Below are 17728 nucleotides of genomic sequence, written 5' to 3'. Positions count from 1 at the left end.
CATTAATTCAGTAACAGAAAATGCTTGAAGCATTATGAGAGCTTGCCCAGATGATATAATATTTACTGGTTTTCTAACAAAGAAACATTTACAGTATGTATACGAACTGCTTTATTCTATCTTTTTAACAATTAGAACAAAATAACTAAGAATAAGAAACTGATGGAAAGATCATTTTCCAATTTCTTATAGTTTTTCTTTCTTGAGGTAACCATGGTTTTGAACTGAACTCACTGACACTGAGGATACTGCAGCATGAGGACAGAGAAGCAAGGTTACAACAGTCCAAATAAGGATGCTATTCATATATTGACTGTGACAGAAATTACAGTTAGATGTACTAAATGCATACATAGCATAACTATGTTGTTTCATTATCCCAATAATGCATACAGCATTTCTAGACTGAAGCCTACCCCACTTCCTTTGCCACAGTTGTTCCAGAAAAATCCTTCTTTATGTAGAGAGAGTATTAATCTGACTTTTTAGTAGTAGTGTGCACCTTGTTAGCTAGATCTACCAATTACTGTTTCTCACTGACAATTGCAACACGTATTGCCAGAGAGGGGAAGACTGCGCGCAGGCAAAATGCAGTAAATCAGACCGCTTTAATCCTGAAGTACGACTAATTGAACCTCTAACCTTTAATGGACACATTCTTCTTCACAAAATGAGATCAGGCCAGACTGACCTGTCTTTGTAGAGATATCACTCACAGATAAATCACTGGCTGTTCTGTTTTGGCTAGAATTCAGGAGGTAGTAGTTTGGTTGCCATGGATACCAGTTCAGGTGTTTGGGGGCTCTACTGTCTGTTGGTGCTTTGTACACCATGGTCTGATGGCTTCTGGGTCTGTTTGTATGAGTCCCTGTGAATGTGTGTCTGTGTATCCAGCATATTGATGCTGTCTGTGAGCAGAATTAATTTTTTTTTCTTTTCATGACGCATTTATTTCTGTAATCATATTTTCCTCTTCTCTTCTCATTTCCCCCCCCTGCCCTCCTTTGCCATCACCACCTCTCCTTCTTCTTCTTCTTCTTCTTCTTCTTCTTCTTCTTCTTCTTCTTCCCCATAGATATATACAGAGTGTAGTAGGCCAGACTTGGCCAGTCCAATTTGGCCCAGCAGCCCACTTGTCAGCCTGTGCTATGTGTACCCAGGCTGAAAGACTGATGGCACCAGGAGACAAAGAGAAACAGAGATAGAGAGGAAGGATCAGGGACATAGAGTACTGGTATAGAACATTCCTATAAAGATCCTGGGAGAATTTATAGTTGTCAAAGGTTCACACACATGATATAAAATTTCAGTAAACCACAAAAAGAGGACAGCCTGATATCTGTATGGGTCTGAGTCATGCTCTGTGCGCTAATCAGTGAATCACGGCCAGTGAGAGCTGACCAGCAGTGAGGTAAGCCTGGACAAGATTAGTCTGGCTGTCCTCCTCCAGCATTCTTTGATTTTATTTGCACTGTGATGAAATCTGCTTTGTAATTCAAACTTGTGTATTCAGTAAACAGGATATTTTGATGTTTAGGGAACGGTGTTATTATGTATCAGGGTTTCTACTGGATGCTTTACCTGCTGACTTTTGTTGGAGAGTCACTTTAATAGGCTACCCATAACTGAGGTCTGAGACATAATAAAAGATAACCTTATTGTACACTAAATGCTAACAATGTAAAAAATATTTAAAAAAACAAACATTAACAAACATTTTTATGTTAATGCATGTTAAAAAAAAAAGAAATATTCAGCACAACTGTCTGCCAGCATTTACTGTAAGCCTGTTAATAATAAATTAAGTATGTCCCACAATATCGACTAATAACTATTTCCCATAAACAAATAATTGTAAATCGCTACATTTATAGCCAGTATTATAATCTGAATTCATAAGCATTCCATTAGCAATATTTTCTAATACATAGATGTCATGAGTCATAATGAGTCATAATGCATGCAAAATTAATATGCAGATCAAAAAACATTCGTTGGCATTGAGTAATGTCATTGTGTGTGTTTTTATTATTAGTTTATGTGCCAGGCAATACAATTGTGAATGTAGTCCTGTAGCTTTGTAGCTGTAGCTAAATGAGGGCTAATCTTATCATCCAACTGACCTAAAAATTGTATGTATATAAAAAATACATCAATTACTTTCTGTGATTCTAATTAGGCATGGGAGAAAAAATGTGAAAGCGTCCTAATATACAGGGTTAAAACATTTTTCTTTTCTTTTTTCTTTTTTTACCACATTTTGTTTTTACTGCATCATCACCATCCACTCAGTATGAATGCACCTACAAAAGCCCACCTTGTTACCTCAAAATCTCCAGTGCTTGAAAAGAAGGCAACAGGACTTCTTTATATTTCTGAACCCAAAGACTACCGTGACATGGATGACCGTACACAGATTTGCCTCAAAATATAATAAGATTCGTATAAAGAATAACAGAGAAATGCAGAAAATCACATTGAGTTTATGGATAAAGTAATGAAAGGCACTTATAAACCCATTTTCCACTGATTGCCAAAGACAGCAGTGGATAAAATAGTCACAAGACCAAGTCAATACAGCACCTTGTATCTAGGTCTAAGTGTGAATGAGTATGCACAGTTCCAAAGCATGGATGACTTCACATTACATGCAATATTTCAAGATATTTTCTGACCTACTTCCTATAAACAAAGATCAGAGAAGAGTATAAAGTAAAGGCAAAGTACAATATCCCACAGCACCACTATCCTTGATGGCTACACCCTATATTCAAGACTTGATCTTCACACTCTAAGAAAACAAAAAACAGAAAAAAACACTTGCAGCCAAAGAACAATCAGAGCACTTGACACTAACAAAGAGACATATGACTTTCTCATGCAGCACACAGGTTGCACCAGATAGATAGATAGATAGAACCACTCACTCGCTCACTCACTCCTGCTTAGATTAAACAAATTTTATAGTAGAGAGCCCACCTTCATGACGCATCCCTCTGTTTGTTAGTCCACTCGGAAACACATGTGCTCTTCCGGATGTGCGAGACGAAAGAGACAGAAAGAGTATGTGTCCGTGTGTGTGAGCTGCAAAATCCGCTGCTTCCTCTCTTCCCTGGGAGTCACAGGGGAGGAGAGTCCATCCCTCTCGGCAGAGAAAATGTATGTGTTGGCGTTTGTAAGTGCACGTGCATATGTGTGTGAAAGAGAATGAAAGAGAGGGAAAGCGCTGCTCCTCCTATCCTCTCCTACAACTGCATGAATGAAAACATAAAAGGACACACCTCTATCTGTCTATCTATATATAGATCTATCTATCTGTTGAGCTATCTGTCTTCTAGCTTCCTTCTTCACTTTTCTTTCTCTATCCTTTCCTCCTCTCATCCCACCATATCGCATGTTTGCTCACCTCCTTCTCACTCTCCCGCTCCCTCCCCTGCGCTGTCTCACCACCCTCTCTCTCTCTAATAGAAAGCTCAAATTTCTCCACTCTTCCATACAGACCCACAAAACAGGGAGGGAATAGAGAATAAATAGATGTTCGGACTCTCCTCTCTTTTCACTGTACATCCACTTGCCTCTCCTGCTTATATTGTCTCACCTTACCCTGCATTATTGCAATAGTGAGCTCCTCCACTTTTTCTTTTCTGTGATTAATCTGATTTTTCAGGTCTATTGATTTTAATACTAATCCAGTTTGTTCAGATATTAAAACAGAATTGCAATACATGATGGAATTGCAGAGGCACAGCATGAAACAAAGTGCAGGCAGTGAGCCTAGTGAAACACAGCCAATGTAACTGAATTGCACTGATTCAATACATCTCAGTGCAGTTTAGTTCATTGACTGCAAGCAGAGATATGGCAAAGTAATGCTATTTTACACTTCTTAGTATGCAAAAGCAATACATCGGCAGCACATTGTAATGCAGAGCAGATCCTGTTCAGATGCAGGGTATAGATAGTAAATCTTTTAAAGTCTGTCTGCCCTGCAGCTGTGTGCTGACAGAAAAAAGCCAACAGGGGGTGCTAGTACGCTTTTTAAGTTGGCGATCATCGCAGTGCAGTAGGCATAAGAAAATAAGAGACAAAGAGAAACAGGGCTTTGTGATTAGAGCTAAATAGAAGATCAACTATCAGACAATTTCTGTCTCTGCCATATAGATGGAGGATTAAACAATAAATAGATGATCAGGCTCTCCTCCTCTTCTTCCTTTCCTGCTTATCCCCCCTTAGTAACAGCTCACATTTCTGGGATTTTTCCTGCGATAGATGGGAGTATATATTTTAAGGTCTAGAATCTATCAGACATCAATTGTTAAACTTACCATAGACTGAAATAAAAACAAACAAACAAGAAAATGGCCAAACAGTCGGAAGGTATGTGAAACCATTTTTAAAACAATGAGAACAGACCAGCAGAGAATGGAGCAGAAAACACTAGAGTCAATTTTTCTTTGTTAAAGCCCTTACAAATACCTTTGTGTCTTTTATGGTCCACCTGCAGCTAGCTATCCGATAGCTTTACTGCCCATAAAAAAACACTGTTACAGTACCCAGTCTTGTGAAAGGCTACAATGATGATCGTTAGCTGAAACTCATAAAAGCTTAAAATCCGTATTATTAGACATGTTCTTGATTATTTAAATGGAAGATGACAAGACTTGAGAGTCATATAAAAAGTAAACACAGCACAAATCCCAACAGTATATTAAGCAGCAGAGAGTATGCAGAGATTAAAATTTGTTGGACTTACCATGTCCAGCCACCTGACATGGACTTTCAGTCCTCAAACCTGGTCAAAAAACAAACAAACAACAAGGACAGTTCTTCCCTGGGAAATGGAAGCTACCTGCGTAGTGACTACAGCCCACTGAAACTGTTATTTGTTAGACGGACAAGCAATATTTATTCCTTTTTGATCGAGTGCCTACAAAGGTGATAAAAACCATATCATTCACTACAGTCATTCAAGACTCTTTCTGTTCGAGTGTAGTATTTCAAGCACATCTCCCCCAGGGACTGGTGCTGAATTGCTACAGAACCATCACCGAGAGCATCCTCACAAACATGATCATGACGCGGTACTAAAGCTGCTAAAGCAGCCGAGCGGATGACCTACACCGTGTGGTGAAGATTGCATACTAAACGAGCTCCTACAACTGGAAGATGTCTACACCACTCTTCTGAGGAAGTAGACGAGCAGCATCATTTCAGACACGTCACACCCCCGTTACCCTTTGTTTCAACTTTTGCCATCAGGCCGATGATACAGATGAATACAATACTCATGCAAACAGACTAAGGAACAGCTTTTCTCCCCACCCAACCACCCATATGCTATAATAACTTGCACTGACAATAGCTCTTCAGCACTACAATTGGACCCCATATAATCTCCCCCTCAGGAGTATCCATCCATCAATCCATTCTCCTCTGCTTATCCAACTCAGAGTTGTGCGGGGCTAGAGTCTACCCCAGCTGCCACAGGGCTGAAGCAGGGCATAGGAAAGGCTGCCAGTCTGCTGCAGGGCTTACGCAGACAATGATTTACATTCACATTCACATCTGTGGGCATTTTAGTATAACCAGTTAAACCTACAAACTGCATACCTTTGGACTGTAGGAGCAATCCAGATTACCCAGAGGGAACCCACTCAGTCACAGTCCACACAGAGAGACACCCACTCACACTCATGTTCACACCTATGGTCAATATTCATGTTGCCTCAAATGGTATTTGCATGATAAAGTCACTTTTATAAGATTCCTTGTCTTAAGTATAAAAACAGTACAATGACCCGAATGGCAGCAAGTGCAACATCACTCCAGATTATTATTATTTTTTTTTAACCAGGAGAAAATCAATTAAACACTTGTTTATGACTAGTCAGCGTACAGTGTAACTGTAGCACATATAAAGAAGCATGAGAAAGTTTATTTGCACAAGCCTTTACGTCTTTTAAAAGCAGCAAATTAGGTGTTTTTAGTTTCCTGCTTCCTGTCCTCTGTATCCAGGCAGCCTTCTTGACTAAACCAAAAATAAGTGTTTCTCGGAGGAAATGACCGAGAACTTGTTTGACGTAAACTCTCAGATTCAACCACTTATGAAAGACTGAGAATGTGCAATTATAGGTGGCAAATTATTGTTTAATTTGGGATAATTGTTGTTTAAATTCCTTAAATAGCTTGTTTAAATACAGAGAAACCACTGAAGTGCAACCAATCTCAGATATAAAGCATTTACCTCATCTGCCCTTCTGCAGGATAAAGGATGCATGTGCTGTTTGGAAGCTCTAAAAGATATGTAATCTGTAGTTGATCAGTTTTCCAAATGTTTCAATAGTACTGTATAACAGTAGCTTTACTTGCCTCTGAAATGTCTATATGTGTCTTTGTGTTCCACAGCAGGAACATATTAATCTCAAAGGGGGTCATCACAGCAGCAAAGCACACCTTAAACAATATTTTAACGACACAATAGTTATAGAAATGCTGATCCGTGTTCCATTAAATACATTCTCACAGTTTCAGGATCTGTCAGTTTTTCTTCACACACAAAAATAATTAGAGCATCTGTCACAAGCATCACTGATGCAGTATCAGCACTCAGCGGTGCCATCCATCTGCTGAAGTTGGTGTGTTTTTGTGTTTTGGATGCACTGCAGAACTGTGAGTTTCAAGCTGACTTGGCACTGCGCACAACAAAAAAATCAAGGGAGACTTTGTTTGGCTTTGTCTAGATTGACAGTTTTATGTCAGATTCAGGTCATTTCACATCCAGCCTTTCGGTATCAGCTCCGGATTTCCTTTGCCACACTCCATGAAGAGGTCAAGTTGCGTCTCTCTTGTTAGTGTCAGCTAGCTGACAATGTGATGCCGGCTGCGTGTGCAGCAAGAGGAAGCTGCTGCATTGGTTTTATCACTCACTACTCTCCTATATATTGCTGGTATATCACAGCTGCACTCTGATATGAAATGGTAAAATGGCCTGTATTTGTATAGCGCTTTTCTAGTCCCTAAGGACCCCAAAGCGCTTTACACAACCAGTCATCTACCCATTCACACACTGGTGATGGTGTAGCCACAGCCACCCTGGGGCACACTGACAGAGGCGAGGCTGCCGGACACTGGCGCCACCAAGCCCTCTGACCACTACTTGAGTACCACGTAAACGTGATACTCAAGTAGTGCAATTAGATCTGGCACTGTCCCACAAATTAGGAACACATGACAGAAATTCCAGCAGGGGGCAGTCACTTTACAGCAACTCAGAAATAAGGTCAACATGAATTTCATCAGCAAAGGAACATAAGTTGCCACGACTACACGACTTTAATGCAATTTTAATGCACAGTTTCATTCATCATCATTACTAAAGCATATCTAACAGCTTTTCTTACGCTAGTCATTTTTTTTCAAGTTTTGTTTAATAAAACTTGAAATTCTTGAGGCAATAAACGTACCTGAAAAGAATTACTTAGTGCATTGATCTTTCTATGCATATTTGCAAGCTATTAGAAGCTGCTTCCATCATTTATATGCAGTCTGTGTTTTTAAAAATTATAGATGTGGCCATAGACAGTTCATCTCTCTTATGCACATTAATGTGTGGTTGTATTATTTTGATTGATTAATTATCTAAATGTGTGCAAAACCCTAAAACTTTTTAAAAGATTTGTTACATTAATATAAACAGTAGCTTACTGTATTTGTTGCAGGCAACATAAAAATTTAAATAACACACAGCTCCAAGTGGGACTGGATTAAAAAAAAATGAAGATATATAGCCCGAGGAGGTTTGAAAACTCAGAATTTCAGATAAATCAAAGAATTATCAAGAAAGTGAATAACGCACAGACCTAATGCACTCCATACATTCATGTTTTGAACAAATTTGCAGGGTTGCAGGTATACATTTACCATAGTTTTGATGAGAAGAAAAGTTCTAAAGCTGGAATATAACACGAGCAGCACTTCTGTTACTCCAACACTAAGAATCTCTTTATTATCAGTGTAGTCAAAGCAAGCATCCAATAAACGAATCCCTTCTAGCATATACAAAGATATTGCACTTGAGTAGTTTCATGAGCTGTAACCACTCTTATCTCTGCTCTGCTGTATTGAAATTTCCTGAAGCATGAGAGTTTACTGAGCCTCCGGCATTTGAACTATAAGAGCTATGAAGTGTTTGCCAGTGAAATTAAACAGAAAACATTTCTAGAAATCAGTGGAGTCGAGGGGGATAAAAAGAGCATCAAATTAGATTATGAAATGTCAACATGAAAGCTTTCTTTTTAATCTACATTGTGAGCTACAACAGACCAGCAGAGCTTCTCTCTTAAGAGATCTAGAGATGATGGCACAAAGGTTTCATAGAAGGCTTAAATCCTTCTGGACGTTTAAGATAATGTGGATTTCACAATTCAGTGAGGGCTCTGTACTCATGTAACACTTTCACAGCTGAAATAATTTAGCTTTGTGGTACAGAAACAGAGTCTAATGAGTTTCAGCTAATTGCCTAATTAGTTCAATTCATGAAAAAGCATGATTATGGCTTCCAGTGTATCTTCCCCATTACTCTGTCTCGGCAGGTGGTTGTGAGGGGGTAGTTGTGTATGTGTAACAGGGTTGGGCAAAAATGGCTAACATACATGTAACCGGGATTATGTATTCAGATTACAAAATCATAAGTAAATCATCTAACCAGATTACCATCAAATTTGATTTTAGTAATCTTGTTAGAGATTCTTTCCATCTTTCAAATCTGGGGAAAAAATAAATTATACAACCTTTTTTCCATGATAAGGAATGCTATTGATTTACTTATTTACTAATTTAGTCAGTCACTTCCCCTTCACAGATATGCACTCCATTGTCTGTGCCAAGGGCAGTTTGTCAAACAAAGAATAACAACAGGCAAAGACCTCAAAAGACCTCTTCTGACTTTGAAGACGGCAAAATCTTTTTTATGATGTCCCTGAGTGCACTATCACATTATTCAAGGCCTGAATTGATTCAGCAGTAAATCCTAAATATATAACATATATCATTATAAATACTGAAGGTCTTTTTGCAGTATTACAAAGTTGAGAAAAAATCTTATGTATTAAAAATTTTGATGTAATGTGTATTTATTAACCAATTATATTTCAAAGCAATCAGAGTCTGAGTCAATTTTGTGATTAAAGAGAAAGAGGAAACACGCTGAATTTTGAGATGCCATAAAACAAAGATAAAAAAGGAATGAAAATAAGAAAGCTAGTTAAACTAAAGGAGATTTAAAGCTCACATGTAGAAAACTGACAGCCAGCATGCCTCAAACTGTCAGGTCCTGAAGAGATGTTTAATTAATTAGAATTGAAACAGATGGTATTCATTATCATGGTGCAGTATATAGATCACACACCTGGAAACTGACAGTCTGATGCATGCAGTGGGCCAAAATGTTATAGCTCCAATCCTTTGAATTAAAAATCTACATCAATTTACACAATGAAGTTTTCATATTAGGTGATAGCTCCCCCTACTGTTCCTGTAGGCTACAAACTATGCCAGAACTCGCAGCATCACTAAGGATCAAAATTTAATTTAAAGGGTTAAGAAAAGAAATCAACAGCAAATACAAAAGTCATGTGATTCACAAAGAAAATCAAATAAGCATCTATCCAATCAGAAAGCAGTCGAAGTAAACTAAATGAACAAGGCAGGACTATACGACAGAATAGTGAATTAAGGGTATACGTGTGTGAGTGTATAAATGTGTGTGTGTATGTGTACCCAGCCAGATTTGTGTTAATTCAACCACTCATGAAAGAGTGCGAATGAGCAATTATAGGTAGTAAATTATTGTTTTAATTTGGGATAATTATTGTTTACATACCTTAAATAGCTTGTTTAAATACAGAGAAACCACTGAAATACAACCAGCCATCAACACAACCAAAGTAAACAAGGAATGCTACCCGTTTAGGAAAATAAATATCTAGTTCCTAGAAACACCTACTTTATAATGTAGAAGTGATTAACATGCAAGAAATCTACTGTGGATCTACCCACTGTGCTGACCTCTTGTGCATAGGAGCAGCTGAAAGTAGCTTTAATTGAATTTCTTTCAAGGTTTGTTATGATAGCATCTCAAATTTAATTATGGACTATATAGAACTATGTTGTGTCAGTTATGTTTATACAGTAGTTGCAGCCTTATACAGTTTAGCTGTAAACAGGCAAGAGGTAAACTTTAACTAAGCATGAAGCCTCCACACAAGGTCAAGTTGATGCTGAAGTGAAATCAGGATGAACTCATGCCAAGCTGTTAAAAAGGAGCCAAGAACCCCGAGCATCAATTTTAATTGGTACTGGGTATTGAACACAGTGAAGAGTGTTGGTGATTGATGATAGTAAGCTTCTGGCCAAAGGTATCTACATAAAGTTTGAATACAACAACAACTCTCACAGATATAAAGACATCTGTCTTCTTGCCTTCATTTCTGCTGATCTTTAGGTAGGAAAATAATCCCAATGTAAATCTTCCTTAACTTTGATCAGCACTTGCAGCAGTTCAAATGTGTTGTCTTTTATTTCATTGGCTTCTCTTTGCTGTTTATCTTCCATCCACTACATAATGAGAGTATTCTGTCTATAATCAAACACCTTTAATCAACCGGTCAACATTTTTACTTAAAATGTAATGTGGCTGCTTGACAGGGGGGAAATGGATTGGTGATTTTTTTGTTGTTGTTGTTTAAGAGTAAACAATTAGACTGGAACATCTTACTGAAAGATCAAAGCCTTCGAGCAGCATTATGAAGAGGCTGCTTCATGGTTGAATTTGAACCGCAAAGAAACAGTTTCAGCACAAACTTCAAGATGAGTCTTTTCCCCTGCTGTCAGACAAAACTCACCAATTAAAAATAAAAGGAATCCAGAATTCTGAAAACATGTCCATCTCGAACTGAAAAAGTAAGGTCTCACTGCTTTGAAGGCAGAGACAATTGCCCGAGGTCATCACCAAGTAATGGGGATGAACGCATGAGACAACAGCATTAATGAGGCTGCACTTTCTCCACGGAGAGCAACCTTTTATCTGAGCGTGGTTAAGGACTGAAAGTGATGACAAGAAATCTTTTAGGATCGCCTAAAGGAGGCAGATGTGCTCCTGTGTCCTAATGATTCATTACTGTGTTTTTGTGAATGTATTAATGTCTGTTACATAAATTGCTAACAGTTTCTAAAGCACAAGTTTTTGTTTAAAAAGAAGGTGCTGTAGAATTTAGCAATACACCATTACTGAGCAGTAGGAAATGACAACAGACATTGATTGGGTCAGAAATAGCATGAAACAGAAGAGCTGGTGTGGAGGGTGGGTTGCAAAGCAGCTTGCTGAAGCAGCAGTACAAATGTAAAATGTTTCCCAACAGGACTTCCAGGTGAGCTTGATTCTGTGACATGCTTGAACTAACATTATGCTCAGTTTTATACACCAAGATTATTATTTCTTTTAAATTAATCATATTTTTAAAAAAAAGTTAATTCTCCTCATTTTTGACCACAGGTTTAGTGTCTCTGCATTTAGTATCTGAAATGTATATAAACAGTTCCACCTTGCAAGGCAATGGAAATAATAGGTTTTACTCTGGTTTCCTTCAAGTGCTTAAAATAAATGTATTAGAACACCGTTCTTAAGAACAAGAAAATACAAATGTTTTAAAAAATGAGTCAAAACATCTTTAACTAAAAGACTAAACTTCAAATTACATTTTAAAATTACAAAATTACATAAACTAAAAGTTGCTGAATTCTCATTTTTATACTCAAATTTGAGCCTGGACTCTGGACTCTCTAAGAAGTCAGATCAAGCATAAGTTTTAACTATTAAAACATTTATTTTCTGTTAGTGACATGCAAGTAAGTGTAATTTGGCATCTTAATAAACAAATGAAATAAAAATGTAAAAGTGATTTTTGGTAATTAAAAATATTGGTGATTTAGAACAGCTGTGGCAGATCATTACACTGGGTGGTGGTCTAATAAATTAGTTAAGCAGTATAAATGTTTCACATATATAACTTTATTTATTATGTATTAAATCTGGAGGTTTATCATAAATAATCATAAGTTGTTATTCACTTCATAGACAGCTTCTCAAATTGATTTCCAGAAATTTTCACACAGCTAAAAATATTTCTACCTTGTCACTACATCTACATTTCCCACTTCCAGGGTGAACTTGTGTTACAGATGGACGTGTCAAAACCTGAGTGTAATCTTCCTACCCCTCATTCTTCAACCGATTAACAGCATCATTCATCACTTCCAGATAAAAAAGTTCATCATAAGATATATGTCTAATAATATTTCATACTTTGACTAATGTGCACTGAGAAATCAATCCAACTTTCTTATTCATTTGAGGCAAATAAATATTTTCCCTGAGTTTCATCATCTTCACTCGCCCAGCCCACAAAAATAGCAAATGAGAGGGATAGGGGAAAAAAAAAGAAATAAACATAATAATGTCACAATCTGCAGGCAGCAGACCGTGTGGAGCAGAGAGTGAGGACCCAAATGCAGACAACGTAGGCAGCAATGAACTTTAACAAAAGGCGAGCCATTTATTCAGCCTGATTGTCAAAACAGAACGAAATAAGAAAACCAAAATGAATGAGGAATTAATCATGAAAGCCTGGAAAAGTAGGAACATGGAAACACAGGGGTAGGTGAAGAGGGGCTTTGGCAAAGGATGGAGGAAAACAGAGACAATATAGACACCGAGGGATGATGAGGGAAGTGGAAACACATGGAAACACCGCAGGAACAAATTTCCACATAACGAGACAGGGAGAGCAAAACTGAACACAATGCACATGAGACAAGTAGCACACATACCAAGACTCAGACAAGGACATGGCTTGACACCAGGATGGGGATAAACAAACATGGGAGCGCATGACAGACAGGGGAGACAAGGATGAACACACAGACAGAACACAGAGGCATGACTGGGATAAAAAAGAGAGGGCGAGAGACACAGAGGGCAACAAACATGGAAACATGGCAGACCTAACATGGACAACGCTAAGGACAAAACATAAAGGTGAGTGTAAGAACACAGGAGGAGAACACTAAAGAACGAAACACAGTGACAAGACTAAGAAAACGGGACAATAAGCTGATGACCCTAAAGTGACTAAACAGGAAAACCCAACATAATAACATCCAGAAATCAGCTTAATATTCTAAGGCTACGTTCACACTGCAGGCGAAAGCGCATCAAATCCGACTTTTTTGACCCTATGTGACCCATATCCGATCACGGTATGACAGTGTGAACGGCACAAATCCGATATTTTCCAATCCGATCTGGGTCACTTTCGTATGTGGTACTGAATCCGATACATATCTGACATTTTAGAAAGCGACTGCTGTTTGAACGGTCATGTCGCATTAAATCCGTCTTTTACGTCACTGACACAAGACAGACGCCAGTTATCAGCGCCGGAGAAGCGCCCGAGAAGACATCGTGAACGCTTCCTGGCCATCCACTGTAGATGTCAGTGAAGCTGTTTGGAAGACAGCGTTGGAGAAACGCGAACATTTTATTTGCACTGTATAATCTGCAGATTCTGACAGAAATCTGCAACTATCCTTTGAAGCACCGCTCCTCTCTAAAACAGCAATAAGAACAATTATTAGACTGTATGTAAATAACAAAATAACTTTACAACTTAAAGCTAAATTGGGAAATATACAGTCCAAAACAAGTCTTTATATTAAGGGCCATCAGTCAAACAATACCGTTTGGTCTGGGTCTAAACAGAGCGTCTTCTTTTGCGCATGCGGGCCGCTTTGAGGGTTCACACTAGAGCGCGTTTGCTATCACATTTTATTTGTAGTGTGAACAAGCAGACAAAAAAATCGGATTTGAGCATTAAGACCTGCAGTGGGAACGTAGCCTAAGATTAATACTAAGATTCAAAAGTCCAAAACACAGAACGCTGGGTCACCAGCCAAGAACAATAACAAATAAACTTACATAAGAGGCTAGAAGTCCCCTAGGCCCCATATAGTTTGACCAATAACACCACAGATATGGGTCTATACATCAGCACTGCCACTATGAAATTGAAAATGCAATCAGCGTGTGGAGCCAGCTGTACTTTCAGCTGCCAATTCTTAAAATTCCTCCTGGAGGTTTGGCTATCTTTCATTCACAGTTAGCCTCCTGCCCTGGCTCTCAGCTGCTGATTCATCTTCTTTAAGACTGTCTTATGAGCACACAGTGAACACAGAAGATCCAGTAACTGCTGTAAGAGAAACTTTAAATGGCATTTCACCTCCCTAGGTGCAGGGATGTGCACCTGAAACCAGATAGACGAATGAGTGTGACTACAAGGTGCAGAACAGCCACACCTGTCTACTACAACAAGAAACAAAAAAGATATTTTTCAACTACTTAGTCTATGATTCTGAAATTCTATGTACTCGTGAAAAAATGCATGTAGTCAATCAACAAACAATAGAGGATCTACAAAGCAGAAAGCTGGATAGAGCACCAAGCACCTTCTTCAGCTGATAATCATTCAGATTATTTGCTGAATGATTTGTTTATTTGCATGATTTGTATTTTGTTTGGCAATGTTAGAAATTAAACTACATCAGGATGAGAAGCAAAAGTAGCTCCACTGCGTACTATATCAAGATCCCATCTTTAGTAATGTACTCTTTAAACTTGCATAATTTAATGAAAGCAACCGCAGCAAACTCATCTGTTACAAAATCAATGACTCAGCACAGACAAGAGGAAAAGAGTAGTGTAAGAGAAAACACATATGCATAGCTACCGAGTAATAACTAAGAGCAAGGTGATGCGCTCGGATGAGCAGTAAAATATGTTCAATGAATTGCATGAGATTGGTCAAATAAGGACAGAAGAGGATGTTTAATCCAAATGCAGCACTATCATACTTTCAAAACGTAGCAAGGAATGAAATTTTACCATACATACTGAACTGATCCGTGCTGTTTTGAGGATCGTGCCAAAATGTTCACAGATTTCAGTTTTTGTATATGTTTTAAGTGGACTTTTGGACAACTGCAGAATATTCATATTCCAAGTTACAACGTGACCAGGTGAAAACATGAGGCTGTAATCAGTCTTTGATTTCGTAGATTGATGACTTCACTTGGAATGAGTAAAAAAACCTTCTTGGAGTTTGAAAATATGCTAAAGATGTGACTTGAATCACATCACTGTGACTGGCACTCTGTCCCTAAGGCTCTCAGTATCCAACTTCTTATCTCTCCTTGAACTTACACCACATTTGTCATCGCTGTCAGCAGGAAAACTCTTGCTCTTAAATGTAAAGTCAAGCTCCATCAGTTAAAGAAAATCTCATTATAAAACAATAACGGGTTTGTTCTCGACTCGAATGAGAAATCATATCTGTCCAATGTTGCCAACACATCGTTTACATTAGATGTAGATAGAAAGAGGCAGACTTAATGTTATGCAATTACAGAAAATAAAATCACTGTACACTGTAAAGTTTTCTTTTGTCCTTCAAGCTATAATTTGTTTTGAATAATGCATAGAGTGAATGAGTGTGTGTTTATCTGCATGTCTGCTTGGTAGTTTATTAAAATGCAAAATGTCTTTTCTGTTTTCAGGCTTGACGGCCAACTTGCTGGCCTCTGAGTGCTTTTGTGTGTGCTCTGTCGGCCTGTAAAAACAGACTTACAGCATGCGTGTGCATGTATCTGTGTGATTCAGTGCCTCTGTAGATGTGTGTGGGTGTGCAGAAAGGGGACAGGCTGCTTCATCATTCTAGTTAGTTATGCAGACAGACTTAGCAGCAGTTCTCTGGACGTGGCACTGTTCCCCTCCAGCATCAAATATTCAGCACACACACCTCTTCCATTCCTTTCCTTGACGCTAAATCTCTACACCTGGAAGGCCTTCACAGAATGTTGATTCAGTTTACGTCGGAGCAGCGAGTCTCCTGAGGATGTTTCTAATAGAAACTCCTTTCTAATAGAAAACAAAAGTAACTGTTGAACATCACAAAGGTATAAAAGAAAAGCGTTGCTGCATATAAAGCAAAATTCAGCTTATTCCTTCACTTACAACACAAAATTCCCCTCAGCATGCAAAATTTAGAAACTTAAGTTGATGTGTTATAGAAGCAGTAGTTTACAGTTGAAGTTGCTCAGCAGATTCATTAATATCAGACCCTTTTCTGTATTCGTTTTTACACAAATTTACATTTGCAATAAGGATACATTTTAATGTAGATCATTGTAACCTACAGTACTGAAAGAGGGCATGGTTAACAAAAAAAGAAGTTACTCAACACAATTTAAATGTGACATGACAAATATTTTATGAACGTACAGCAGGTCTATATATGTTTTCATTATGAGCATTTCCTTATAATAAACAATCAATTTTCCCTCTGCTTAACTTAAATTCCTTTTGTTGCTAATAACAAAAAACAAAGTAATTAATTTAATTTAGATTTCTATTAATCAGACATAAGGAGCTGCACTTATCCAAATAATTCGAATTCCATCAATAAATTAATTATTTAGTGTTTCAGCTTTGCATTGTATTCTGAATTTTGTCTCTGCATTATGGCCACCAAACAGTCCACTGTCTCAACATTTTATCTCAGATTTATATAAATAGATATTTTTCTGTCCAGTCTCCACAGCAGCCTCTTCTTGTTAACACTCCAGCCCACACCCTACAATCTGGGTGTGCATTCATAGGAAACCGTTTCCACTCAAATATTATCATAATTTAGTGACACCACCCTCATTCTATCAGTCTGTAATAGTTGAACACTAAAAGACATTCATATGTTAAAATTCTTCTCTTCCATTTTATCCCATTTTTGAAATTACATGTTCTGAAAGGCTTAACCAAGGGTCAGAGGGTGAGAACATGTCCCAGTGGATATGAAAAACACAACATGTTTTTAACTATTCTTAAATTCTACTTAAGACTTCACTCTTCTTTCAGCTGTGTCTAATACCTCATCTCCAGTATCAGAACTTACATGCTCCAGTTTATCCCTCCTGCGAAGCCAGACGCTGGCTGAGTAGTCCTGCTGCTGCACGGCTGTTATTACGGAGCTGGTTGGAATCCCGGTGACTGGATAGCCAAAACCTAACCCCTGACACTTTGTGTCCTGGCCACCTACTATCCCGCGTATTCCTCGTAACTCCATGGCTAGTTGGTTGGGCAACTGGTTCAGTGGTCTTCCACTCTTGCCAAAAAAAAAAAAAAAATCAATTAGCTTGTTGATCCTCAGCCAATAGGTTAAAACAACTCTTAATTCAGCTGCATCCCGTACACTCAAATTTTAACTCAATTTGCACATGCTGAAAAATAAATACACTTATTTCTCTGCAATTATAAAAATGTGAGTTTTTTTTTTTCTTCCAATGTGGTTTGCTATAAATATTCCGCTCTGGTGGATCCTCTTCTGTCAGTGTCTTTAATGACTTAAACACAAAATCCCAGTTTGAAGCTTTGCATTCCTCAAAATAATCAACAAACAGCTTTCATTCTCACCATACCTCTCTGGTTATAAAATGAGACTGTCCCTGTCTTCAACACTTTTGACAAATGTCCATCGGCTGCAAGAAATCCTCTTTCAAGTGCTTCTCCTTCTCATGATATTGCAGAGATCTTCAGTATTTTCTGATCTGGGTTAGACTGGGTTTG

The 17728-nt window shown here is 38.1% G+C and overlaps 1 protein-coding gene across 2 annotated transcripts in view; it reads right to left on the bottom strand.

The window, feature by feature from the left end:
• Positions 1–17345, bottom strand: part of LOC309720765 (inactive phospholipase D5) — a 74771-nt gene extending 57426 nt beyond the window's left edge. Inside the window, exon 1 of one of the 2 annotated variants that reach the window (XM_082557924.1) lies at positions 17058–17345. In XM_082557924.1, coding sequence (XP_082414050.1) covers positions 17058–17228 — 171 coding nt within the window. In that variant the 5' untranslated portion in view covers positions 17229–17345. Of the gene's footprint in view, positions 1–2979; positions 3396–17057 lie in introns of those variants that run through there. The other variant, XM_082557925.1, reaches the window with a different exon arrangement.
• Between the last annotated feature and the right edge of the window lie 383 nt (positions 17346–17728).

This window comes from Aulonocara stuartgranti, assembly GCF_965226115.1.
Source record: "Aulonocara stuartgranti genome assembly, chromosome: 13".
NCBI classification, from domain to species: domain Eukaryota; kingdom Metazoa; phylum Chordata; class Actinopteri; order Cichliformes; family Cichlidae; genus Aulonocara; species Aulonocara stuartgranti.
The sequence above is the reverse complement of the archived record's forward strand: the minus strand, read 5'-3'. Positions and strand labels throughout refer to the sequence as shown.